This window comes from Crocodylus siamensis, chromosome 3, assembly GCF_052110815.1.
Source record: "Crocodylus siamensis isolate JL-2025a chromosome 3, ASM5211081v1, whole genome shotgun sequence".
Taxonomy (NCBI): domain Eukaryota; kingdom Metazoa; phylum Chordata; order Crocodylia; family Crocodylidae; genus Crocodylus; species Crocodylus siamensis.
In genome coordinates, this window is record NC_143397.1 from 93,343,121 (window position 1) to 93,369,414 (window position 26,294).

The 26,294-nt window shown below is 45.0% G+C and overlaps 1 protein-coding gene across 2 annotated transcripts in view; it reads right to left on the reverse strand.

Moving 5' to 3' along the window:
* Positions 1-26,294, reverse strand: part of MOB3B (MOB kinase activator 3B) — a 176,518-nt gene that overhangs the window by 21,450 nt on the left and 128,774 nt on the right. For both annotated transcript variants that reach the window (XM_090038815.1, XM_090038816.1), the window contains exon 3: positions 9,646-9,848. In XM_090038815.1, the coding sequence (XP_089894941.1) occupies positions 9,646-9,848 (203 nt within the window). The remainder of the gene's footprint in view (positions 1-9,645; positions 9,849-26,294) is intronic.

Sequence of the window (26,294 nt, forward strand, 5' to 3'; positions counted from 1 at the left end):
TGAAATTTCTTGTTCAAAAAAATCATTTGTTCACCATCCCCTTACTTTTCACATAAGGGGGCTCTTGTACTGGAATGAAGAAGAATTAAAAGAAAAGCATTAGATATAGATAAAACCTTTCTAAGCTAGTCAGTCACTTATATTCTGTTGGCTTTTATTTCAAACTAGCAGTAATGCATTATGCCACTTGTGCATTAGTATTACAACTTACGTCAGCTGTAGACAACAGTCTTCAGGGAAAACCCTTGCAAGTATACAGTAGGCATATGTAGTAATATTAAAACAGATGCACCTGATTTTTGAACAACTTAGTGCAAGTGCATAACTACTTTGTATGCCCAAGTATAGTCAGAGAACACAAAATCTTTATGAGGTGTCATGCACGTGCGCCACAACTGTGGACAGAAACTGGTTGTGTAATTGTGCATATCTGGCACATGCAAATGAAGAAGAAAACAAGTGTTTAGTGGGTCAATTTGGTGTGTACACCTGAAGATGATGCACTGCATCCACCAGAGTGCAGTCACATATAATTTGGTAGAAGAATAGGCAAAGGTGTGCTGGAGATGAGCCAAGTTAGATTTTAGATTTTCAAAAACCAACTAACTAGGTTCAGATTTTGTTTATTTAAAACTGGGGTGTTTCAAATTACGTTCCTTTTTTATCTGAAGAACTAAAACCTGAAAGAAGGGGATTCAGAAAAGGAACATAAACCCAAAGATTTCATAGGAATCCATAGTGTAAAAACCATTCTGCCCAGTTGCGGTCTTTCTGAGTTTTTTGTAATGGTAATGGTACGGATTTCGGACAGGGCTCAGCAAATGAAACAAGTTTATGAGATTTCTGAACAACAGCTGGTCAGTAAAGGGCCTGATTAATAAATGCTTTATGTAGCACAGATAAATATACAGCAAAGCTCCTAATTACTTTGCAAAAGGATGCACTGTTTGCAGTAAACTGGGATAACAGCCGCAGTTACTTGTGGCTCAGGCACAGGCATGGCACTGTTGTGTGATATGAAAGCAAACCAATATGTGGTATGCACTAGTGTAGTCTAGGGATTACACTGATCACACCATGGGTAAGAGAGAGCAATCAGAGCAGAGAAGCCCTTAGTATTTCAGGGGTGTTGTTTGCTTAACATTAATGAATATACACTAATTAATATGCCCTAACAAAGCTGGAGTGGCATAAAGAGTGCAACTGAACAAACAGAAAAGAAATGGATGAATCTAACCTTAATACTGTCAGTCTGGATCACGGTGGCATGTAGTTTTTGCTTCCCTCAAGGCAGCTTGAATAGCATAAGCAAACAGATGTCACTGTACATATGGACATCCATTTCCACAACGTTTGAGGGAAGAAGTGTACTTTTTTTGAAGCTGGGTATTTTTTGTGTATGGAAAGCAGCTGCCCAATTGACCTGGAGATCAAAATACTCTGTCCATACATGTAACAAGGTGTGACACAACTAGCAGCAATTCCTGCTTCCTGAGCTTAAGCTATCCTTTGCCTGCCCCCAACCCCTACAGGTAGAGGGAACACCTCTTCATTCTCAGTGTCCATTTAAATCTTTGGTTGTTCTGGCAAAAAAATCCCACCAGTTAGTGATAAACAGCATCTTACAAAGGCATAGAAATAGCGCAGGGATATTACATTCATTTTCTTTGAGAAATAATATGTGAACAAAATGCAATTTTATACTGCAAGGCTAGATATTGCTCTTTGTAGGCACATCTACATATGCACTTTAATGCACATTAGCCTATTTAAATGTGTATTCAAATGTCACAAAAAATCCATGCGCTTTTGTTAATGTGCATTAAAATAGACTAATGCTCCTTTTTCTAGTACCTCACAATGGAGGTAATACACTTAATGTGCATTAGCAAAAACACATTAATAAACCTGTAGATGTGTCCAGTATCATCAGTATAAATTCAATGTAATTCTACTGATGCCGTAAGAAATGCTCTGAAGCCACATTAACATAACTGTGACTAGATTTTGTCCCTGTATCATAACACCCAGTAGGACAGATTGAGCCATGCAACCTTTACCTGTGGCAGTTTCTGTCTTAAAAGTGTTTAACTGTGAATGCCTAACCCTGCCCAGTGCACCCTAGATTTCTGATGCAACATATTGTAATATTTGCTACAAATCAACAAAACAGACCACACATATATCCTGATTAGGTTAATTTAAAAGATACATTTGGACTTGTAATTCTACTTGGGAAAGAGTTTTCAACAGGGAGGAAAAAACCCCTAAAAAGCCCCATCTTATTCTGGCAATTTTGGATTCATATTTTACAACTGATCCAGAAATCAAATGAAAAGTTATTGGAGCCCAATCCTGCTTAAGAATAAGGAGGAAAAAAGCAAAACCCTTTATATTTGATCAGTGTGGAATAAATTTAGCCACAGTCTAGGCAGTTCCCAACATTTGGCAAATTCTTTCCATCCATTTAATTCCACTGACTTCATTACAGTAGCATCCATTTATTACCAGGGCTGAATCTGGCCCTGTATTATTCAATTAGAGAGTACTTGCACTAAAAGTGGTACCTGGACATTTAAATGCCCTCCTTTCATTTTCATTGCGCACACCCACTTTATTATAGCTTATCATAAACCATAATGCTGGTAATGAATTTGTTTTGGAATGAAGGAACAGAGTCACAGTGCTGCCTGAGAAAGGACATTTTGTGTCTGAAAGCTTGTCTAATATTTCTCCTAATTATACAATAAGTCCAATAAAAGATACTGCCAAACAAACCTTGCTTTTTTGGAAGAAGTGGCAAATTGGCTACGGGACAAGAAAGAAAAGAGGAGCTTTTTGATTGGATGCTTATCTTGCTGGGATCCTATGACCCGGCTGGACTAGATCTTCTGAGGTCCCTTCCAGCACTCATGTCTATGAAATCTATGAAGCCATCTGGAGGAAAAAGGGAGCAGAGGGCTAAAATTCACTACCATTTACACTAGTGCAAATCATGGGTAGCATTACAGAGTGCTTATAAACGTGGTCCGGATGATGGGGGGTAGGGCACTTTAATTAGAGCAGCGCCAAGATTTGTACTAATTAAAAGTGCCCAGAGTGTTATGTGGATCAGTGTTCCCATGTTGAGAAATGGTGGAGGGGTACTTTGAACTAAAGCTCGTTGAATGAGCTTTAGTTCAAAGTGCCCCACTGCCATTTTTCAACGCGGGGATACTGATGCACAAGACACTGGTGTCTGCTGGAGCATGGTAATTAATGCTTCAGCAGACTCGATTAATTGAGTGTAATTACAGTGCATCAGAGCAGTCTCCCTGCACATGTATGGGAGACCACAGGCGTCAGTGGGGAAACTGAGGTATAAAATCGGTGTGAGACTAGAATCAGTTCCCAAAGTGTGCAACGCACTTTAGGATCTTTCAGAAAGACATCATGCAAGATACCACACACACTTTTTACATGGCAGAACACATATTATGGTATACAGATATCTGTGTCATTCCTCATCTGGTATACACTTATCTGACTCATTCTTGGTTTTCACAGCTCATAGAACATGACGGGAGAATCTGAGGTAGTATGGAAAATGTGTTCCTTCTCCTGTAATGGGCACAAGTACACCCTGGCATCCTCTTGCCCGGGGCTGTCCAACTGGCAGCCAGCTGGCTGCATGTGGCCTATGAGTGGTTCATATGAGCTCCATGGGCTTCTGCCTGGCCACCAATCTTGATTGCTCCATCTGCTATTGGTGACTAGGTCCCCTTGGCTCCCCCTCTCTCTTCCAGCTTCTAGTTCCTGCCCCACTCATGCAGATAGGGCAATACAGCAAAAACAGGGCCAAGGAGGGATCTGAGCTGCTCACATTCTGCATGTAGTTGGAGAGAAAGGAGCCATGTTGCACATGGTGAGGGGGTCTCCAAGAAAGCCATCCTGCAGTGTGCACCCCATGCAGCATGCAGCTTGGGGGCTGCAGCCTGCAAAGCATGCGGCCACTCATTGCCCAGAAGTTGAACTGCCCTGCTGTAGCATAACCAATAACTGGTGAGACCCCTGACCGCACACAGTTCTGTCTCTTGGTGCCTAGGTAACTCTGAAACCTCAGATTTTGACATGGAGTTCAGGGTATGCTTTGAGTACACAGGCCTTGGATATACATTCAGGCTCTTTGTGTCCTTGCCCAGACAGGATATATCTTTTTGACTGAATTCTCTTTAATGTAATCAGTAATACTAGATAACTAGAAAAGGATTTCTAAAAAACTCAGTGAACTCTGTTCCTTCAAGTGAACGGTACCATGTTCCAATGCTAAATTTAGACCTGAAATCTCACCATCTAATAAGATTTATTTTTATTTCCTATTATATCCGATGAGGAGCAGACAACCTGGCTTTTAATGCTGCAGGCCAGCAAAAATGCATCAAATTAGAAACAATGGCAGCGCACCAGAATTATACTGAGAAGTTAGGGCTCCTTAGGTTTAGATGTTATTGCACTTCCACAATGATTACTGCACAGTGGAGATGGCCCCCAAAAGGTCACAGCTTCCAAATCAAGTGGATGGAAAACACTTGAACTGACACCATAGCTGCAGCACCATCTTTGTTCACCATTTTGAAGTCCACTTTGCCCTTACCCCATAAAGGGTCTGCATTTTTTTTTTTTTTTTTTTAGGAAACTGGTACAGATACATTGATCCCCAAACAGGATAGTCTGCATGGGATTTTGCCCCTGCAGGCCTTTCCCCTACTCCAGATGGTTCTAATCTGGTCATTTCCTGCCAGAAGATGAGAAATATTTAAGGATGTGAGGAAAAAATCTGTCCCTCAAAAAGGCATCCCAATTTCTTCTGGGCTAGCTGCTGCTGGTAGCCTGCCTAGACAAGCTAACTTGCGGACTTAGAGTGCAATCTTCCTTCTCAGCAGGGGTACCTGGCCCGAGACCAGAACCAGCTGCAAGCATGGACCTGACTGGCCACAAAGCCAGCTGGGCTGAGTATGTAAGCCCAGGCCTTTCACTTGGACTCTGAGAGCACATCCAGATGAGCAGGAACACCTTGTGCCACTGCTACTTATCCCTGGGGAATGCCCATGCCACGTATGCTCTGGCTGTGTGGCAGGTTACCCCAGGGTGGTTAGGGGAAGCTGGGACCATTAACTGTGCTGGCCCCAGCAGCCTTACCTGGAGTTGTGGGGGTCTCAGAGAGCTGCAGTCATGGTGCTCCTGCAGCAGGGAGCCTGGCTGGCAGCTGGAGTGTGGCTCTGGCTGGCCAGGCTCCAGTTTTAGGTGGCGCATGCTACTGCTACATGTGCCACCCCACTTTTTTTTGGCATAGGGTTTTTTGATCCTGGGATCTCCTGCAGTTAGCTGCTTTCAAAAAGTCTACCCTTTTACAGAACACGCTGTAAAAGCTGAAAATCAGTCCATGCTGGAGAACCCTCTATAATGGCTGCAGCCAAGAGGAAGCTTTGAGAACTTTTTTTCAAAAGAGGAGAGAGTCATTTCACACACACGCTGTGGGAAAATCACATTTGTGACAAATATGCTAACCGAAGTTGTAACAAACTATTTAGCCAGGTTTATATGGCCTCACATGAAACAGCTTGTAGGCCTTAAGCAAGACAGATGGATGAGGTGCCCAGATAAAACTAAAAAAAGGTTGCCAAGTGACACAGCAACTTTTCACGACAGACCTTTTACAAATGGAGATGGGATGCATGGTTTGCAAATGGCCCAACATGAAGCTGATGAATTCACAATTGAACACAAGGCTCAAAACTGGACCTGAACAGCCCCATTGTCCACAGGGGTCGAAAAACTGGAGGTCTGCAGCTTTGGCCCTCAAAAAAATATTGGTCCTCAAATGGTAATTTAAAGCAGCCTTCTCTAATGTTGTGAGCTGTTACATTATATATGCATGTTTCCACTTGATGCTGATGTGCACCCAAACTAGCTACAAGCAAAGACCTCATCAAAAAGGGCCACAAAGTTGTTGTTTTTTGTGTGCGTACTTCTGTATCTTTTGAATGTTGACAAATCTAATAGGTATTGCATTTGAAAGTTTGTCTTTCTCCTAACTACGAATAAAATCTATCAGCCTAAAAAATCCTTGCCTCTTGCATAATTTCTGGACCATCACAGCTACAACATCAATTTTACAGTACTGACCGATCTAACCTGAGACTGAAAGCTGCTTTAAGTGCACTGTCAGTTTCTAGATCGCTATAGACAAGGAGGGGCTACAACAACAACAATAATAAAAGATACTTGCACTTTTCTAATACTTATTACTCGAGGATTCCCACGTGTTTTATAAACATTAACGATTAGTAGTTAGCTTCATAACCCGTCCGTAAAGCTAGGAAGTATAATCACATTCACTTTCCAAATGGGAAAAACCATGCCCCGTGCTCTTTAATGGGCTTGCTCCATGCCATAAAAAGCTATCTGTAGCAGAACTAGTAGTAGAATGCAGGTCCTCCAGCTCTAAGACCAGGCTTTAACCAGAAGGCTGTAAATGAATCAATTAGCATTTTTATGTTGCTTTAGAGACGTAAAATGCTACATTGTTATTGGGCAATATCTACTACTAACCCATTAGTTACACTGAAGACAAGGATTAAGCATTGCATAACAAAATTTTGTCAATAAATTACAATCTCTCTAGAGCTCTGTCAGCATTTCCACCCAGAATCAAATTACAATTCTAAAGTATTACCAGTACCATAACTAAGAGCATGTCTGCAGATACCCTGGAATAGTTATCTCACATTCATTTCTTGTCCTAGGGCTTTTAAAGCTTAGTTTGGAATTGGATTAAGGCAAAGGTGTCAAAGATACAGCACTATCATGTGGCCTGCTATCCTGTTGCCTGTGGGTCGCCGACTGGACCTGCATGCTGCATGTGGTACAGGGCCAGGACTTAGGCGCACCGCATACAGTGCAGGGAGCTGGTTCTGATGTGTACAGCTGGTCTGGGGCATTTATTGTGCCCACACTGGACCAGCCCTGTTCACTGGAACCAGCATGCATGCCACTCATTCCGTCCACTAGGCCTAATGTGTCTTGACACCCCTAGATTAAGCTAAAGCACGTAGACACTCAGTGGGGAGTTGGAATATCCCCGTGGGGAGTGAGGACAGAATAGTTACAGAACAGAACTGAACTTACAATTCATACCTTCACTTATTTCATGAGCTTCCCTATTCAAATGTGTCCTAAGAGCCTTCTGAGTGTTATATTGTATACATATCACCTGCAAAACAAGTTTCCAAAAACTTCCCTTACAATTTAACTGCGAGTCCTTATATTTTTTCTCAGATTGGCCCACGGCTTGAACAAGTGACAGCTTTCTCTTTTGCCATATAAACCTGCTCCACAAGGACTCTTGTCAAAATAAATCAGGCCTGGGAAACGTGGCAGGATAATCAGGGTTTATAAATGCAGCCGCAGACTTGGATTCAAAGAGGAAATCCTGTGACTCCCTAAAGGAAAGACTCTCTCCCTTACCCTAAGTTGCTCTTTCATTTTTCTAATTGCTGCACCAGATTTTAAAATGATAAACTTCACCTTAAATTACCTAAATCCTGCCTCCAGGCTGGAATGTGTCAGCAGTATTACTATAAATCCAATACCAGCATTCTGAATGATTTCCCTTACTCAAATATACTTTGATTCATCAATAGACTTCCGGTTCAGGAAGTCTTTATTTAATCAGAGCTTAGCCCAGCTTTTAATTAGTGAGATCCTTTGGGCTCATTTCCTTCAATGGTGAACTTGGCTGGGCATAGGTCACCCTTGGCTGTTGCATTAACATCTGAGATGATTTGTCACATCTGTGTTCACATGGCAATCAGTTTCCTCCTCTCTGACTAGCACAAGATAAAAAAGAAGATGCATGTTTTTATGCATTTCCGTTTCCTGGTCTTGGCCAACAGCTGCGAATTGGGTTCTGGGTGGTGAAAGCAGGTGGGGATCCATCAGCCTGCTATCACAGCTTTTCCCAATGCAGGTTAGGGATAGAATAACCCCCTCTATGCTACTGAGTTTTATCAGACTTCTAAACTGAGTCTCCAGAGGACTTCACGCCACCAGCTGGATTATATTCCTGGCTTCATACCAGACTCACTCTGTGTACCTGGGCTCATGCCTGCATCACTCTGGCCCTGAACTGCTCTGCCTGTAGGCAGAGTGCAGGGGTCAAGGAGTTAACAGCTGAAAATGGCTTTAAGTTCTTTTTGCTCTCTCAGTAATGCTGAGATCAGCAAGGACCTCAGTGCTGCTCGAACTTATGCTCTGCGGAGCAACGTGTGATCCAAGCATTTTCCTTCCCTGCCTCTGGTCTTACCTCCCACACATCTTGGCTCTAACACATCTGCAATGCTGGGTACTGGGATAGGGGTAGGGGGAGAGCTGCTCTAAGTTCTTGAGAGTGGCAGGGAAGGGCTGTTCTGTGGAGGCACTGCCTAAGTACTATTTCCTACTTCTTAAGGGCCACTTTGTCCTGCCAGTTCGGTTTAGCTATCTGTAAAATTGCAGGGATGCTGTAGATTATTAATTAATACCTCTAAAAGGACTTTCTTACATGGTTGTTTCTTCCTCCGATCTCCTACAAAACACTTTCTGGTTTCCTTCCTTATGCATTTCCTGCTCCAAAAGCATTTCCTGCTCTCACCTGCCCACAAGTCTTGTTCACCCCCAGTGGCTTCTAAGTTCTGCACATGCACACACACAAATGCAAGCATCTACTATTTTTATGCACAGACATATTTCATTTCAAGTTATTTGTACAGTTCACTTCATGTAAAGTATACTTAACCATTCTATATTGCAGCTTAAAGAAAACATTTCTGAATAGTGCTAACTAACACTTCATCAGAAACTCACTGGATACAGAGTTTTCCAAATTGTGATTTGTGCATAACACGTAGCCCTGATCTATTCTCAAACTGGCAAGGTGCCCACTGCTAAAGTTTGCACTGAGAACCACTTTCTGAACTGTCTTTTCCCTGTTCTCTCTGCCAAAACTTGGTTGCTTTTATAACATCTTTTTTCAGTTGCATTTGCAGGCAATAGCAAAAATATTTCCATTTTTGAAGCTTTGATCTCTGTAGTACTCAGGAACCTTGGCCAGGGAAAAGCATTGTTGTGCTGTGAGTTGTCTGAACTTCTGTCTCAGCGAAAGAGAAGTCTGGATCTAGGACACTCAATATTTAATTATTAAAAAGAAGATGATGGTAGGCCTGGATTTAAGTCAATCCAATTAGATAGAATGCTTCTTCCTCTGGGTACAATGCTGCTGCTAATCAGCAGTGGAAAAAAGAAACTAGTAAAAATACTAATTTTACTATATATATATTACAGAAATGAGAAGAAAAATAGACTATTTTTAGTGTCAGTGTTTCCCACCCTGTGCTTTTCCATATAAAATGCTTTGAATTCTATTCTTTCTACTTTCTTCTTTTGAACCATACAACAGAGGGAACTGGCCTCTTGTCCGAGACAGTTAATCTCTTTAAATGCTCTACCCTCAAACATGGCCTCTTTTTCCCTAGTAGAATCCACTGTGACAAGTTTGGAAAAGGTTGTTAGAAAGGAGAGTGGGAATTTTCCCCAGCACTGAATTGTACTGTTATTACAGCTACTTACCAAAGGTTCAAGCTCCTTCCGGTCTATGAGGTTGAGCTCTGTTACAAAGTAATAAAAGTGCTTGTAACAAGTATTGACATGGGCCTCAGCACCCATGATGATGATGCGGTCGAAATGATGAATGTAGACATGAACGAATACCCGGAAAAGCCTGCACAGGATCTTCTTGCAGATCTGAAGGAAGTTCTTTGGAAAGGGAACACCTGTGAACAGAGAAAGGCAGGGTTGTCATATTAATCTTTTTACCTTCCCAGAATAATGGCTTTAGCTTAGCTCACTGCTTTTTGAGTTTGATTGCAAAGTGTACCACCTAATGAATACAGATGTTTTCCAGCACTGGCACTGCTGTTCCACATGCTATTTGAGATTAAGCCCTTCACACATAATTGGATTGTCTTCCACTAACCTTCTTCACAGCGCCACCCTCCATAAAAATGGAAGAATCAGAAGAGGAACGGAGATGATAGAAACAAAGACTCTTTCATTCACTTTTTACCTTCATCTGAATTCTACGCACCTTTTAAAGCTATTATTTTACAGAAAATCTCTGGTACAGCTGGTGGAGCCATGTGATTAACAGTTCCAGAGTCTCCAGGAGTATAATGAATAGGAATGCTTTTTGGTAGGAGGCTCCAGAGCTACAGCAGTGGCAATGTTTATGGGACCAGCAAGATGCACTGCCAGATATTTCAAAATACCCTGTGTATAAACTTGAACTTGTGAGGTGCAATGGCCCTTTAGCTGCCCTTAGTAGTCAACGAAAACAGAGGACTTCCAGGTACGTCAGGCCCTAATAAGGATGCAGACAGAAGTGCAGATCCCCGCTGTAGCTGAGAACACTTCGCAGGAAGGGTTCTGAGTTACAAACCCTGCCCCCTCCCCACCAAACAGAAATTCACTGTTTGTTCCAGGGAGAGGGGAATCTAGCTACTGTCTGCCAACCAACAGCCAGTTTCCCCTATCAATAGTCTCCCAGCCTGTCCTTGTTTCAGAATGGGAGGGGGGAAAGGGAGCACAGGATGCTCATTCTAGGAGTCTGGAGCTGGAGGGTAGGGTGGGTGAATGAGAGAACCCCCCACTGCTACCTACAAGGGGCCCTAATATATCCACCCTACCACCCAGCAGGGGCTGAAAAAAGTCCAGACAAAGCTCCCTCTGCTCCTTTTTCTCCCTCCCATTCTGAAAACAGCTCGAGGCTGGCATGCAATGCAGACAGAAGATGCTCTGTTTCATTGGCACCGTGTAAGGGGTGCACGCACACACCCTGAGTGTGGTGGTAGACCCCCTGAGAAAAAAGTCACCAACAACGCCTGCGAGTGGTCAGCGCTACCCACCTCCATCCTCAGCACTTACACTGCTGGCGGCGTCTGTGTGTAGTTGCCAATTGCTGGTCAGTGCTCACCACCCCGCCTCCACTGACAGCACCGCAGCCGCCTGCAGGAGCTCCCCGCTTGCTGTCGCCATGCTCCTGCCAACAGCACTGCCCCCCACCCTCTGGGGGCACATGGCGTTCATGCTGTGTTTTGAAATGTCTGCATTTGACCCTTCATGCAATGAGGAGTCAGCTTTTTGCCTGATGAGCCATTTTTAAGTGGTCTGCAGCTGTGCACTTGTGTTTGGTCACAGCTATAGAGCATTTCCTGTGGCCATCCTTATATTTCTTAAGATTCCTGGATTTCATCAGATTCAAAAAGGTAAGTTAACCCCGCTCCCTGCCTCCTGGTTTGTAAAGGCTAATCAGGTTCACTTGAAACTTAGCCCAAGGCTCACCTGAAACTTGATCTAGGTTCACACACACCTGGCCCAAGCTTTAGGTTTGAAATGAAACTCAGCACCAGGAGACTGTGCTTGAATTTCTGTCATGGACGTTTCTGCACAGTGCTAATTAGAACCTTTATGGCAATCCCATATCCTATAATTTAGTTACACTAAAGCCTTCCTGACTTCCCACCCCTTTATAAAGTAGTTTACAGCTGCCATAATACTTGTACCACACAGCAAGTGGCAAGAAGAAATCAGAAGTGTATAATATAAATTATTCCCCAAAAAAGAAGTGTTTTCTTGTTTAATTTTGCTTTCCTGCTTTTTTACTTTTAAAGAGTTTTAAAATGTTTTTTTACCAAAAAATTAACTGAGGAAAAAACACCAAGGCATTTATACAAGAAAATGTATTCCTTTTAAAATATTTCATGGTATAAAATATGTCTTCTTGATAAACAACTCAAACAAGAGGCTGAAAACAGCAAAGCAAAGTTCTCCCTCTAAGGGCTTGCCTTCCATTGCCTTTGTGTGTCAGCAAGTTCTTGCTTTGTGTACCAAAGTCCAGAAATCAGGTGACTTAGTTGCCTTAGAGCAGCCCAAGCAAGTGCCAAAAAGTGCACCTGAGACAGTGAGCCTGATGCTTTTGCAGGGGGGTAAGCTCACTGCTGTGCTATACTGCCTAATTTCTGGGATGTAGTGCATACAGTAGAAGCCAGTGAAGAAACTTTCCCAGGATTGACAAGGAGGCAGTACTGGCAGTATCCTGGCACTGCTGTCCTCTCCCACAGCTGGAATCCTGCTCTGGGCAGCCACACTGCCGTGTCTTTTTGCCTGAGTGGCAAGCTTACACAATTTCTCTTTGTTGTCACCTCTGAAGTTTGATAGAACCAGAGAATCTAGCCCTGAAACTTTAGAGAGAGAGCTATGTACTACATGAGCAGGGACCTTGGTTTTCTCTGATTAAAAATAGCAAATGCTCTGATAATAACCCAAAATCTGCGATTAAAATGAAACACCACGATATATACAGATATCAACTGAACACAATGTTTTATTGATATATGTACTATTTTAAAGCAATTTAGAAACCTACCAATGCCTCAATCACTAGAATAAGATTAATTATAAATACCTATACATTTTGGTACTTGATTTTTGGTTTTTTATCATGGAAAATCAGAGCTCCTCATGCTCCCTTTGCTCACCAGCATGCTGGTCCAGGCCCCTCTCTCCTAAGCCACAGCCACCTGGGCCCTGCTGGACCATCTGCTGCAGTGGAGTGGAGTGTGGAGCCAGGCTTCCCCTCCCCCATGGGCAGTATGGCTAAAGCAGAGCCCATGGGGGGTAGGGGTTCAGCCTACCTGCTCCAGGCTTGAGTGGGGGGAGGGGGGGGGCTGGTTCCCCATTACTGCGTGCACTTCCATGGGAGATCTGGGGGGCATGGGTTCCCTTGGTCCTCAAGAATGCGCAGTGGCAGGGAACCAGTCTCATCCCCTGCCCCCTGGATGAACCGACCCTGGCGCTGTCCTGATCCCCACTGGGGCCCTGCAGCCACGCATTCCAGCCCCAGCCCCATGCACTCCCCAGCTGGGCAGCGGCCCCAGCTCCAGCCCTGCTCAACTCCCTCCCTCCTTAGGGGGGGCCTCAATTCCCCTCCGCCCTAGTCTTACCTGTGGGAGCTGCTCTCCAGGCTGCCTGTACCACCTGGCTGACTGCCCTCTTCCTGCTGCCCCCAGCCCCTTCAAGGCTGAAACTCTGCCAGCCTGCAGAGAGCTCTTTGCAAAATAACAAAATCCATGCATTTCTCTACTAAAATGAGAAATTCATGTTTTTTTCAGGTAAAGAGAGAAGATCGTGGAGAAGATCCCTAAGCTCCTCCAGCCCACTGACTACTACCCTATGCTCCCTATCCATGTGGGCATGAATGACATGGCTCAGAGCAATCCCAGCCAGGTCGTGAAGCGCTACATGGATTTGGGAGCAGGACTAAAGAAGTTGGGGGCCCGGGTGGTTTTTTCCTCAATCCTCTTCCATGACCATTTCAGGCTGGACATAAGAAAGAACTTCTTTACTGTACAAGCCCCCAAGGTCCCTTCCAGCCCTAATGTCTAGGTCTATGTCTAAAAGGGAAAATCCACTTTTTCCCCCCATTTTTCAGTGGGAAATGGAAACCCAGATCCCTGTACATGAGACAGTGTTGCCATCTCTCCATTTTAATTGCAAATCTCACAACATTGGGTGTTTCGCTTTAAACTCCGATCCTGAAGTCATGTTACTAATTGAGAATCTCAGCTTGCATTCAAAAATAAAAAAAGAAAGTTCATAGTTCTTGCAGTTGCATAGAAACACTTCAAAATATGACCCCAGGGTACCTAAGGCTCAAAAAGCAGGCAGCAAGGAAAACAGAACCTAACTATATTGTTTGTTTTTAAAACATTGCTGTTTTAAAGCAGCTTCATGATTTCTAGAGGCCTGTCTCACTGTGTTGAGTTGGTAACACTGGCTCTGGTGACCCCAGCTAAACCAAAACATACCCTGAAAAATTCACATTTTCCCCCCACCCTGAAAATATTTATCAGAAGAGACAAAAAAATTAGAAATTGTTATATCAGCTTATGGCTAAATTCATTTGAAAGATCTGGCTCCTTTTAAAAATAATGCTCAAACCTGTTATCATCCAGCACATTATCCCAGGTGACAGATGTGTAAAGTGAGCCACTCTGAGGGTCTCTGCAGAGAGAGGGGTGACTGCAGCATGTATAGGTACACCCAATCTACTTGCCACCGCATCTTTACTGCTATCAGTGCTCAGCTAGCTAAAGTAACTCTCTAAAGTACTTTATCTTCCTCTCTGCTCTCCTGTTGCCTGTGACTTTTTGCTTACTCTGAAAAGGACCTAATCCAAAAAGCTACTGCTAACTTCAATGACCCAAGGCAGGTTGTCCTAAGAGGTGTTTTAGGAACTCCAAGACTGGATTTGCCAAGATACGGAAGAAGAAATACTTTTTCTTTCTGTCCTGAAGATAGTATACACATACTCTGAGGCTAAGGGATACATGTCCCACTACAAAGAAAAAGAGAAGCACACAAATATACGCAAACCCAGAAAGCTGAAGTCAGCCCCACAAGAATGATCGTCTTCCTAGGATCCTCTGAGCATAAATGAATTTAATTTTTCTGCCACTGCAATGGCAGAGCACAGTTTTTATGCTAAGGCCTGGTAAACTGCATCACAGCAGTCATAGCCCACCACAGCCAGAATTTACAGCCAGAAGACAGGTAAGGATACCTCCAACACCACAGGCAGATACTCCAAACCCTGTGCTGTTGTGCGCCCTGAAGAAGGACCTGCAGCCTTTCTGCCCAGCTCTGGGGGGCTGCAGTTTATCAGTCTGTGGCCACTTCCGGTCCAGCAGCCAACCATGCTTTGGAGCGGCAGGTGACCAGCTGTGACATGCCACTGGGCTGCAGCCCAGGGATTGAGAACCCCTATTACAGGGCATTTTAGTTTCATTTCCCTTATGCACTTTGTGGCTGTGGTGCATGGGGGGTCAGAGTGGGCCGTTCTTAAAACTCACGATAAATGTTCACCTGCAAACACTCAGTGGCTTGAAAAGTACTTTGTAGTTTTGTGTTCCTAAAAAGCACATTTCAGGCTCGTGGAAGGGAGACAGTTACATTGTTCCATTGAACAGAAGGGGAAAACATAGATGCTCCACAGGAAATCTGTGAAGGCAAGTTTCATACTGCAGAGAAACGGACAGAGGAGCAGGCTAGCTCCACCCGGATTGAGCTCGTATTGACATGCCTCATTCAGTTGCAAGTCATCAGGAGGATAAGACCTGTGGAGTCTCCAGGAAAGCTAGAAGCGTTTACATTTGATTCACATTGTACAGGATGCTGCACGATCCATCTCGACTCACAGGCTGCATCCAGACGAGCAGGGGCATGCACTTTGTGCTGCAGCACACACCCCTGTGTGTGCTCTGTTGCGGGCTGTGCCCAGTTCGTCCTGGCTCCCAGCCATACTCCATGTGCTGGGCTGGGGCACAAAGTGCTTCAGCTTGCGGATAGCTGGCAGGCAGCCCCTGTGTTGTGGCATCCTGCACCTCAACCAGCCGGGGAGCAGCATGTAGAGATGGGGAAGCAAGCAGCCCAGAGCTGGTGCTCCCCTGTATCTGCGTGCCTCAGTGCAGGGACTCTGCTGAGGAGTGCCTCCTCCCTGAGGCACATGGAGACGGTGGCGCTCCCAAGCTGAGGTACACTGCCCCCCAGCCAGCCATGAAGTGGGGTGCATTGTGCTTCAAGAGAGGGGAGCAGGCATCCCTGGGCTTGTGCTCCCCGGTCTCTGCATGGGACAGCACAAGTGTGGGGCCAGGACACAGGCTGCATCACGCGGAGCTTCCTGCAGAGGTGCATGTCTTCACTGATGAACCTGGGAACTGCATGTGAGCACAGGGAGCCCTGTGCGATGGAGTCAGGAGGACCCCATACCTTCACCAGCCCTTGCTCCACTCTCCTGCTGCCCCACCCTGGGCCAGCCCTGGCCCCAGCTCACCAGCACAGGCCCACACTCCTGCCCAGCTGCTGCCTCACTCCCACCCGCTGCCCCCCACCCCGCTGCTACCCCCTCTTCGCCCACCCACCGCCACGGCCGCCCTTCCTCTGCCCCCACCTGCCGCTGCTCCTTGCGCACTCACTGCCGCTTCCCCCCCGCTGCCCTTCCCCCACCACCTCCCTACCTGCAAAGCTGAGATCAGGGCCATCCCACAGGTGAGGGTGGGAGCACAGTGCACGCTGGCCCCACGGGAGTGGCAGGGCTCACCCCCATGCAAGCACAGACGGGGCAGCCTGGGGGCTGGGCTGGATACAGTGAATTGGTAGGCATCTGCCCACAGACTGGAAGAAAAAGCCTGGTGGCTCACAGGCCATATTTTGCCCACCCCTGGATTGAAGTGGCCACTGGGGAGTGGAGAGTAGAGGGTGGAGTTAAACAGAGAGGGCTGTCCTTGGCCAGCAGATGCTACTGCTGTGACTGTTCCCATTGCAGTGTGGGCTTGGGCTGCTTCAGCTGAGAAACAGGCAGTGATGCAGGCTCCTTGGGGCCCCTCCTGGTGCTCCGTTTTGTGCTTCCCACAAGATACAGGACTGTGCCTCTGATGGCAAAGCCTCCTGGGAAGGGGTGGGGGGGGCACCATCCCTGCCAACCTCTCCCTGGTCCCCTCCCCACCGATACATTGCTGGGTGTGAGGCTACACCAGCCCAACTCCTATGACCTGGCAGGGCAGAGCTGTATATGTCATGGCAAAGACTCCTGGGGAAGGTGGCCATTTTGGTGGCCCCTCTAAATTGGCACCAGGAGCTGGTGCCCCACTTACCACCCTCAGTTAGACTACTGGGTTAACACAAAACATTTGCCAAAGTCAAATTAAAACAACACAGTATTTCAGATTAATGACTCAGCAATACACAGTAAAAACCCAGACTGTAAAAACCCAGACTGTGGGTAAAAAAAGTCTGTACATATTAACCAAATCTGTACAGATTAACAAAATCTGACTGCACTAAATCATGGAGAAACAGAGCCACCAGCGTGATGCAGGATATTTTGTTCTGCACCTTTGCTGACTTGTCACTAAATCTATTAAGCCAAGATTTTTTACCCTGCCGTTCACAAAACAATGCCAAACTCAGGAAGTTGGATGTGGGTTTGGGAATGAGGGTGGATCTTGTCAGGCCTTACAGGACAAAGCTCCTTTGATTCCTTTTAGGTGGTAAATTCTCCTTGTGCCTACCTATCGTGTACCTGTCTCTGTTGGTCACTCCTTACTTTGTTTATGCTCAGCTCCACTGAGGATGAGGTGGAGGAGGAAAAGTGGCCACACATCACCTGTCTGCTTCCCCAATCCCAGATTTGGTGGAGGCCAAAACACTAATATAACTTAGAGCAGGCTGGTCTAAGGTATGCTGCCCATAGCTTGTGACTGCAGCTGCCATTTCTGATATGACCTCCCCATGTCTAACATGCTAATGTAGGAGGCACAGAACTGGTTACACCCTCGCTGTCAAATCACAAGTGCTCTCTTTCTAGAAACAAGTGTTTTGTTTGCCTGCTGATTCAATTATTAATTTAAAGGCACATGATTTCTGACATCACAAAGCTAAGATCCGGAGCAAATGACACTGTACAAAACTGCCTTAATAATAAATGGATCAAAACTGAAACAACCATCTAACTGCCTTTGAGAACAGCCTTGGTTAGTGCAAATAATCCAAATTAATTATCTCCAACAAATGAATGCAATATATCAGAAGATGACAGGAACATCAATTAGCCACTCGTTAATATGGGGGATCACTTTCAGCCTTTGGAGCATTACCTAAGTGCAAGAAGGACAATGCCAACATCATGCTTAAAAATTCAAAGGAATTTAAAAATATCTGTACGAAATTGCTAAGATACACAATAGTACTGAGTCTTGTCATTATAGATTTGCTTCTCTGCATGAAGGGGAGTTCTTAAGGGCACTGTATTCCATGGTCTGGATCAGGCATGTTCCATAACAGAGAGTAATTAGTTCCACCTCCCCAGGGACTGAGTGACATAACAATTGTAACTGTAAACTCCAGACCAATGAAGAAATACATGTTCCATTATTAATTGCCTAACCTAAGCTCAATAAATCAAATCAACAAAGGCAAAGGACCTGGACTCTCAGCTGTCTTGCACTCTACATACTCATTGATAAGTAAGTGCAAAATGGGTGCAAAACACTACCACTTGTTCAAGGTGATTTTATATAAGTTGGTGGGAGGTATAAATACATTATACTGTAAAATGGGTTACACAGTGAAGAATCAGGCCACACAAATGTGCAAATGTTGTGTTGGATTTTCATAAGTAATCTGAACTTTGCTTGTGATTGTGGATGCCTGATGCCTTTACAAATTCAATTTGCTTTTGATAGATATTAAAAGGACCATGGCCATGTCAATTCCATCACAGATTTAACACACTGATATTCCTCCATCTGTTTCTGTGCCTCCAATGTAGTCACAGAACTGTATGCTAGGAAAATTGAAATAATCTGAATTCCATTTTCCAACTGTGCCAAGTAGCCCTACTCCCTCCTACCAAATAGTTCATGTTGACTTCTATCACTGGAGTGTTAAATGCATCTTTTCCTACCATATGAGTTAGTTATTAGTTATTATCCTGCATTTCTTACTCTGTGGGAGTTTGCCTGACCAAGTCAGTATTGAGTAGAGAGTCAGGATTTGGCCAGTCCCACTGTATAGGTACAACTGAGCAGCTGAGCTCACAACTTTAATATAAGCAAACATTAACCAATTGCTGTTTCAGTCAAGTCAGGGGAGGGAAATTTAACACTTGAGTTCCAGCATTTGTCTAAATGCAGCGAAGAAGATTCTAATCTCAATTACAGTGCAGTAAATCTAAAGTACTTCCATGGACATCAAAACCAGTTTCTGGGGTTACTCCAGGTATTAACAAAAGTGAGATGGAAATCTGGCATAATATTTAGATCCTACTACAGACCGCTGGGAGTAAGTCAACTGTGGAATGTAGTCAATTCTCCCCAATCACTCATATTGATTAGACTTAGGTCTTTGACTCGCAAAATTACTTTTTCTCACTAACTTGGTTTTGTGACAATAGTATTTGTCAGATTTAGGATTATGGAGGAAAGGGAGGCAAAGAGCTCAAGTTTAATACTTCCTTTCTTGGCATGTTGCAGTAGAGAAAATATTTATTTAAACCATTGGAACTTTTTAAAACCAATAAATTCCACAAGGGGAGATCATTGTCTAAATATAAATGGGGATACTGAGGGCAGCGGAAGCACAAAGACACTAGATTAGATTGCTGAGCTATGGTTATTAAAAGGCAGAAAAAACAAAAGAGAGCAGTGGAATTTTTGAGCTAGCTGCTACTTGCTGGAAAAAAGTACTTCTGGATGAGTGAATTGGCCTTGATTCAGTGGTGAGCCAAGCCAGGACTCAATGCTGTGCACTCAATGCTGTGTGAGAAGGGGAGTGACAGAAAGATTATTTCTGTTAATGTGGATTTCAGTGGCCCAGAGGTCCTGATTTTGTCCCACTAATGTGCCAGTTTACGTAAACAGCTCTCAAACATTTCAGTTACTCAGACTGGGCTCCTTTGGTGCCAACTTGGGCTCCCAAAAATAATTCACTAGAGTAAAGAAAGGTGAAGTACAGTGTAGGTACTCAGATGCCCAAGAAACAGAAGACACATTAAATAAACATGGAAGATAAGTAAATAATATCTTCTTCCACCTCTCTGTGCTCTCCTGTTGCTTGTGGATTTTTGCTTGCTCTGAAAAGGACCCAATCCAAAAGGCTGCTGCTAACTTCAATGACGCAAAGCAGGTTGGCCCAAGAGGCATTTTAAGAACTCCAAAACTAGAATTGCCAAGATACAAAAGAAGAGATTTTTTTTCTCTCAAATATAAAAAAAAGTTATTTTCTTCTTTCCAGTCTTCTGTAGATTCAGTCCTAAACTAGACACTAACACCATTCTGCAGTGTTATTTTACTCCTATGCCTGGGTCTGCATCCATACCTGATTTTGATCATAATATAATATTACATTATTACATAGTAAATTGATCAAGCGAGTGACATCTTCTCATGACCCTTTCACTACTTCAGTGTCCCTCAGCCTCTTCGAAGACTCTATGCAACAACAAAGAAAAAATTGAGACTTCTCTGTCACCAATTCAGTCTACAGATCCATCTAAAAGATACTTTATTCCTGAAAGATCAGGAAATCATATATTGGAGGACAACAGCCTACCAGCTAACAGAGCCATTCTTTAGTTCGGGTGCGTCTACACATTAATTGATGCGCTGTACTTACTGCACATTAAATTTAGTACTTGTATTACCAAGTACTAAATCAATGCACAGTAACCGGTGCTACCGTGCATTAGTGCCAGTACACTCCTTTTTAGTGATGCTATTTCACAGTAGTCTAATACTACTGCTCAGTAGCATATTGACATTGTTTTTGACATGACACACTACTGCATAGTAGCATTAGGCTGTTAGGCTACTGTGTATTTAGCATCTTGTGCAGATGCACCCTTTAAAAGGTAGCTCAGGTCATATTACAATGGAAAAGTATGTTGCATATTAGGCCTGTGCGAAGCAGCTAGTATTTCCTTCAGATTCAGCCAATTTGGAGAGAGAGTGATTTGGATCCAGTGATTCGGTACCAATTTAAAGATTTGCCATAGACTATAGAGGCAACAGTCCTCGATGACGCTGGACACAGCCGCCTCCAGCTGGTAAGTCCGTTGTGGTGGGCAGAGGGGAAGGAAAGGGGCATGAGGGAGGGCAGATCAATGCCCCCACAGCAAGGGAGGGACTGGGACTGGGACAAGCTGCCCAGCCAAGGCAGAGGAGGTCCAGGACTTGGGGAGGGGGCTCCCACCACTGCATGCTGCTGATTCAGGAGCTGCTTTTCTGGTGGCTCCTCCAGAGGCTCTCACCACGGGTCCAGGAGGGCATGGAAACAGATGTATGCCCCCAGATCTGCATGGGGTGGGCTGGGCTATGCTCCAGGACGCTAGCCCCAGCTGCCTGCTGCTGGGCTGCACTCCAGGGGACGGGTGGAGCCAGGGCTGCACTCCAGGAAGCTAGACCCAGCCACAGCCCAGAGCATAGCCCTGGTTCCACCCGCTCTGCAAAGCTCAGTGGAGTGGGGTCTATGCAGGGGCTGCAGCCACCCTAAAATTTCCTATGAGGTGAAGCCACAGCTTGTCCAGGAGGCACAGTGAGGCTGGGCGAGCTGCAGGAGGGTATAGCCCTCACTCAGAGTGCCCTCTGCCAGCCGTCTGGAGCACAGCAGAGCCCACCCTGCACAGATCCAGGGGCACGCGCCTGCTCCCATGCCCTCCTGGACTGGCAGTGAGAGCTGCTGGAGGAGCCACCAGAAAAGCAGCTCCCAGACCAGTGGTGTGCGGTGGCACAGTGGCAGGAGCTCCCTTCCCCAAGTCCCACACCCTCCTGCCCCGGCTGGGCAGCTTGTCCCACCTCCAGCCCCAATCCCTCCCTCCTTGTGGGGGCATTGATCTGCCCACCCTCAAGTCCCTTCCCTCCCCCCTCCACCCACCACAACAGACTTACCAGATGGAGGCAGCTGTGTCCAGCGTGGTCAAGGACTACTGCCTGTATAGTCTATGGCCGCATCTTTGAATCGGCAGCAAATATCTCCGAATTGATTTGGACCTTTTAATGGGGCCCCAATTCGATTTGGAGATTTGGCCGCCAAATCAGGCTGAATCGCCACTGAATTGAATTGGATACTGAAGCTTTGTGCAGCCCTATTATATATCTTTCATGAGGAACCAGTCAACTTGAGGAGTTCATCCAGCTAACAGTCTTCTACTTCAAGCGGTAGAACATTCGCTGTGATGATGAAGTTCCTCTGTTCAAATGTGGTTGGTGTCATGTGAGGGCTGTATTTCATCTGCTCACCAAAAGCATGTGATGTGAGAGGTGTGTAGAGGCCCTAAGCAGAACAGCAATGGGGCTCCATTTTAAAAACAGTGAAACCAGGCCCTCTAGTTCCTCTCCCTGACAGCACACGCAGAACCCCAAAAGGGCTTGAAGCATGTCTTTTCCATGGTTTACAAGGAAAACAGTACAAAAGTTCCAATACACAGTTTGTCTCCTGGCTGTCTCTTTCCCTACATCTATGCACGCAACACAGTCAGTCAGGAGATGGTCTTAAAACGTTAGCTTTTATGAATCACGTAACACATTTCAGGCTCACAACATAGACTGTATATCTGCGCAAGATTCTTGAATGACTTATATCTGCTCCATGACATGCAACAAAAAAATGAATCCCTGTTACGGCAAAGTGTTCTTTGATGCCAAAGCTACGCTCACACTGAGCAAAATGGTCCACGTTCCGGACTCTGTGGTTGTGGTTTAATGTTAGTTCTACCTGGGAGAGTTTTGGCAAGTTCCTCGCTGATTGTGTACTGAACTAGCACTGCACATGTGAAAACTGTTCTACACATCGGTAATCATTCATTCTCAATGTTTCGCTTAAAAGATACATATGGGAAAAGAAAACAGACTCCCTTTGGCAAAGGGACTGAGAACATACCATTTAAGACAGCTTCAAACAAAACCCAGTTTTATAATGAGCAGCAAGGACTATACTATGAACTCCCCCTCACCATCACATCCTCCCCAGGAACTTTGGACATACATAATTAAGCAAAGACCTTCACATTTCTTTACCTTTCTCTTTCTCCCCCTCTCCTTTCACCTCCAGCTCCACACAAGAATCTTGTGAGCGATACCCTGAGCTGTTGTTTCTGGAAGTTGTGCTGGAAAGCATCAAACCTTCCAAGCAGATGTTTCATGTTATCCCAGTTTGTTCCTTAAGGAAGTGTCTGTCCCGAGCGCCAAGGAAAACAATCTCCCTTTTGCGGGACTTTGTTCCTCCCCAAAATAAGCTGACAGCTGCAAACAGTTAGGAGATAAACTGGGCTACTACGTATTCTTCTTCTTCACCATGCTGCCCTCCTGTGTGCTATCACGCCAGCTGGGCCAGGAGAAAGACAAACAGATTAACTGGCGATTACACTTTCTAAACAGATTACTGATTTTTTTTTTATAAGAACACTATTAGATAGACTGATAAAATACTGCTACTCTTCAATTACACCTCGTATGCTCTCAGCGATTACCTGCATGGCTCCTGGGTCCTGCGGGTACTTAGGTACAGCACTGAAGGAACACAAATATATTTGCTTGATGGTTTCTTTTTGACATCACAGAGAAAAATGCAAAAGGTTGGAATACCACTAAACAAATTCTAGCAAAGACCTGGCTTAATTTATGGCCCAACATTTGTATGATCCAGTCAACAAGCAACAACTTTCTGTAGCTACTTCATTTGCTCTTGCCTGAAAGTAGTTCTGTTGCCACCAGCCAAGAAGCTCTTTCTCTTGCTCCACTAGCTTAGTAACAATCTAGCCAGAGACGGTGGCTACTATGTGGGTGTCCCATGCTGTTCACATTGTCTACTGAGAGACACCCAAAAGCACAGAGTGCCTAGCTTGGTCCCTGAAGTCAGAAGATATCAAGCCAGATCCTACTCAACCAGTGGACTTAAGTGCCTAGGTACAACCCCATTCCACCCTTCTCAAGTTCTTGAAACACCCAGTAATGTATCTACTTTTGCATATGCAATTGTAAATTAAACCCAGACCCAGTCTGCAGCATACTTGTCTGGACAAAACTGAAAGGTCTTGCTCCTGACCTTTTGGGTACATCTTTGCTGGTTTTGACCTCCTAGTTCTGATTCTGGTAAGACTTTTGGTATTCTGTGGTTCTGGTTCTCTGCCCTAGCTTCTACTTTGACCTTCTGCTCTGGCTTTTGGCTTCTGATCCTGATTAACCATTAGCTTACCCTGTCTGTCTTTGGCTTCTGACTCACCTGTCCTGATTTTGATTTCAGCTCCCAAATTCAGTTCTAACCAAATCTCTCCAGACTCCTGCCTACCCCTGCAAGTCTCTGGGGAGTTGAACTGGATAGCACCTATGGTTTGGGTGTGTAACTACTAGACAAGACTGCACACATCCCAGTTTCCTAACAAAGATGACCTGAAAACTAAGTGACCCCCCGCCCCCCCCAAATCCTGAGAAGGACTTGCCCATGTTTTGTATTAATAGTTTTTTATGCACTTAAGCAGGGTGCAATGGCATTACACCTAATAGGCACTTCAGGACTTGCATACTTTGTTGTGTTTGGACTGATCAGTTAGCATGGTCCTGTTGGCAGACAGCAGAGGGGAGGATCTGAGGACCTGCAGACTGTACACAGCCTTTAGGGCATCGAAGAATTTCTTTGCGTTGTTGTGGTCAGCATAATGCTGGATTTAGTCTGCTTTGTTCTTCAACCACGTACCCCACATCTCTTGCAGCTTGCATTGAATGGTCTTCTGTATTGAGCTGTAGGCATGTTGTGCTGATACGGACTTATCATAGAGGTAGGCTATGTGGAGATGTTGTTTCTCTTCCAGCAGCTGTTGCATCTCCTCATCATTTTCATCAAACCAGTCTTGGTGTTTGTGGATGCTTGGTCCTAGGGTCTCAACAGCTGCAGAGTGTATAGCTTCACAGAGCCACTTTCAGTTGGCTTGAATGGAACTGTAATGGAACGGTGTAGCGTGAAGCTGATCTTTCATATGGTTCATAAAAGACAGCCTGATGCTGTCATTTATCAGCTTTGCAGTGTTAAGGCGCTCCAGTCCACTTCATCCTTGTGGATGCTATCTCGTTTGCATCATGATCTTTACTGAGGAGATGATCAAGTTGATGATCAGTCCAGCATACGGCACCACACATTGATTTGGTTACATGGACAGCACGTCTGTCCCTCCTTTGGACAATAACATAGTCAATGAGATGCCAGTGCTTGGAGTGAGGGTGCATCCATGATGTCTTCTTCCGGTTGGGGAGACAGAACACAGTGTTGGTAACTAGGAGCTCATGTTCAGCACATAGTCCAAGTAGAAGACCATTGCTATTGCAGCTTCCAATCCTGTGCTTCCCAATGATACCATCCCATGCTTGGCAGCCAGAGCCAATGCTGGCATTGAAACTGCCAAAGAGGATGAGATAGTCAGACTTCGGTACAGCAGCAATCACAGTGTGGAAGTCATTGTAGAACTGGTTCTTGACTTCACTGGAGTTGGCCATGGTAGAGGCATATGCACTGATGATAGTGGCATACTTTTTGCCAAGCAGAAAGGGGGTGTTGAGCACCATCAGTCAGTCATTTACTCCTTTAAGCAGGTAGGTCAGCTTTTTGACGAGGCATCCTCAATAAGACCTCCTCCATCAACATGGATGCCATATGCAAGCTGTCTCAAACACCTCACTTGAAGCTCCGCCTCCAGTTGCAGAATTCCAAATGTCTACTAGCAAAGCTCCTGGAGCCGATGCACTTCCAACACAGGTCTACAAATTAGGTGGTCACAGCCTCACAGAGAAACTAACTGAGATCTGCAGTACATGGGCGCAGAAGATAGCTCCTCAAGAATTCAAGGATGCCTTCATCATCCACCTGTAGAACAGGAAAGAAAATCACCGAGTCTGTGACAACCACAGGGCCATCTCCCTCCTCTCAACTGCCAGCAAGATTTTTGCAGGAGCCCACTTCACCTGGTTGATCAACTATCTAAACGACCTACTGCCTGAGAGCCAATCCACCCTCAGAAAAGGATGTGGAACCACTGACATGGTGTTTGCGGCCCAGCAATTTCAATAAAAAAGTGCCAGGAATAGAACATTGACCTTCTCCTCAAATTAGTCAACCTAACCAAAGACTTTGACACAGTGAACCGTGAAGGCCTCTGGAAAATCATGAAGTACAGATACCTCAGAAAATTCATCAATATGGTTAGACAGTTCCATGATGGCACGCGTCCTTACGAATGGTGAATGCTCTGACCACTTTCTGGCCACAAATGGCATGAAGCAGGGCTGTGTGTTCGCACCTACCCTCTTCAGCATGTTATTCTCTGCCATGCTGTCGGATGCCTTCCAAGATGATGACCTTGGTATGGGGATCAGGTACCACTTTTACAGAGGCATCTTCAACCTGTGCAGGCTCTGAGTGAGCTCCAAAGTCCAGACACCCATGCTTCGAGATTTCCTCTTCACTGATGACTGTGCGTTATGCACAGGCTCACTGGCTGACATGCAACAGTCTATGGACCTATTCTCATCAGCCTGAGGCAACTTTGGACACACTATCAATATGAAGAAAGTGATGTTTCAGCCTGCACCTGGCAAAACACCCCAGGAACCACACATCTC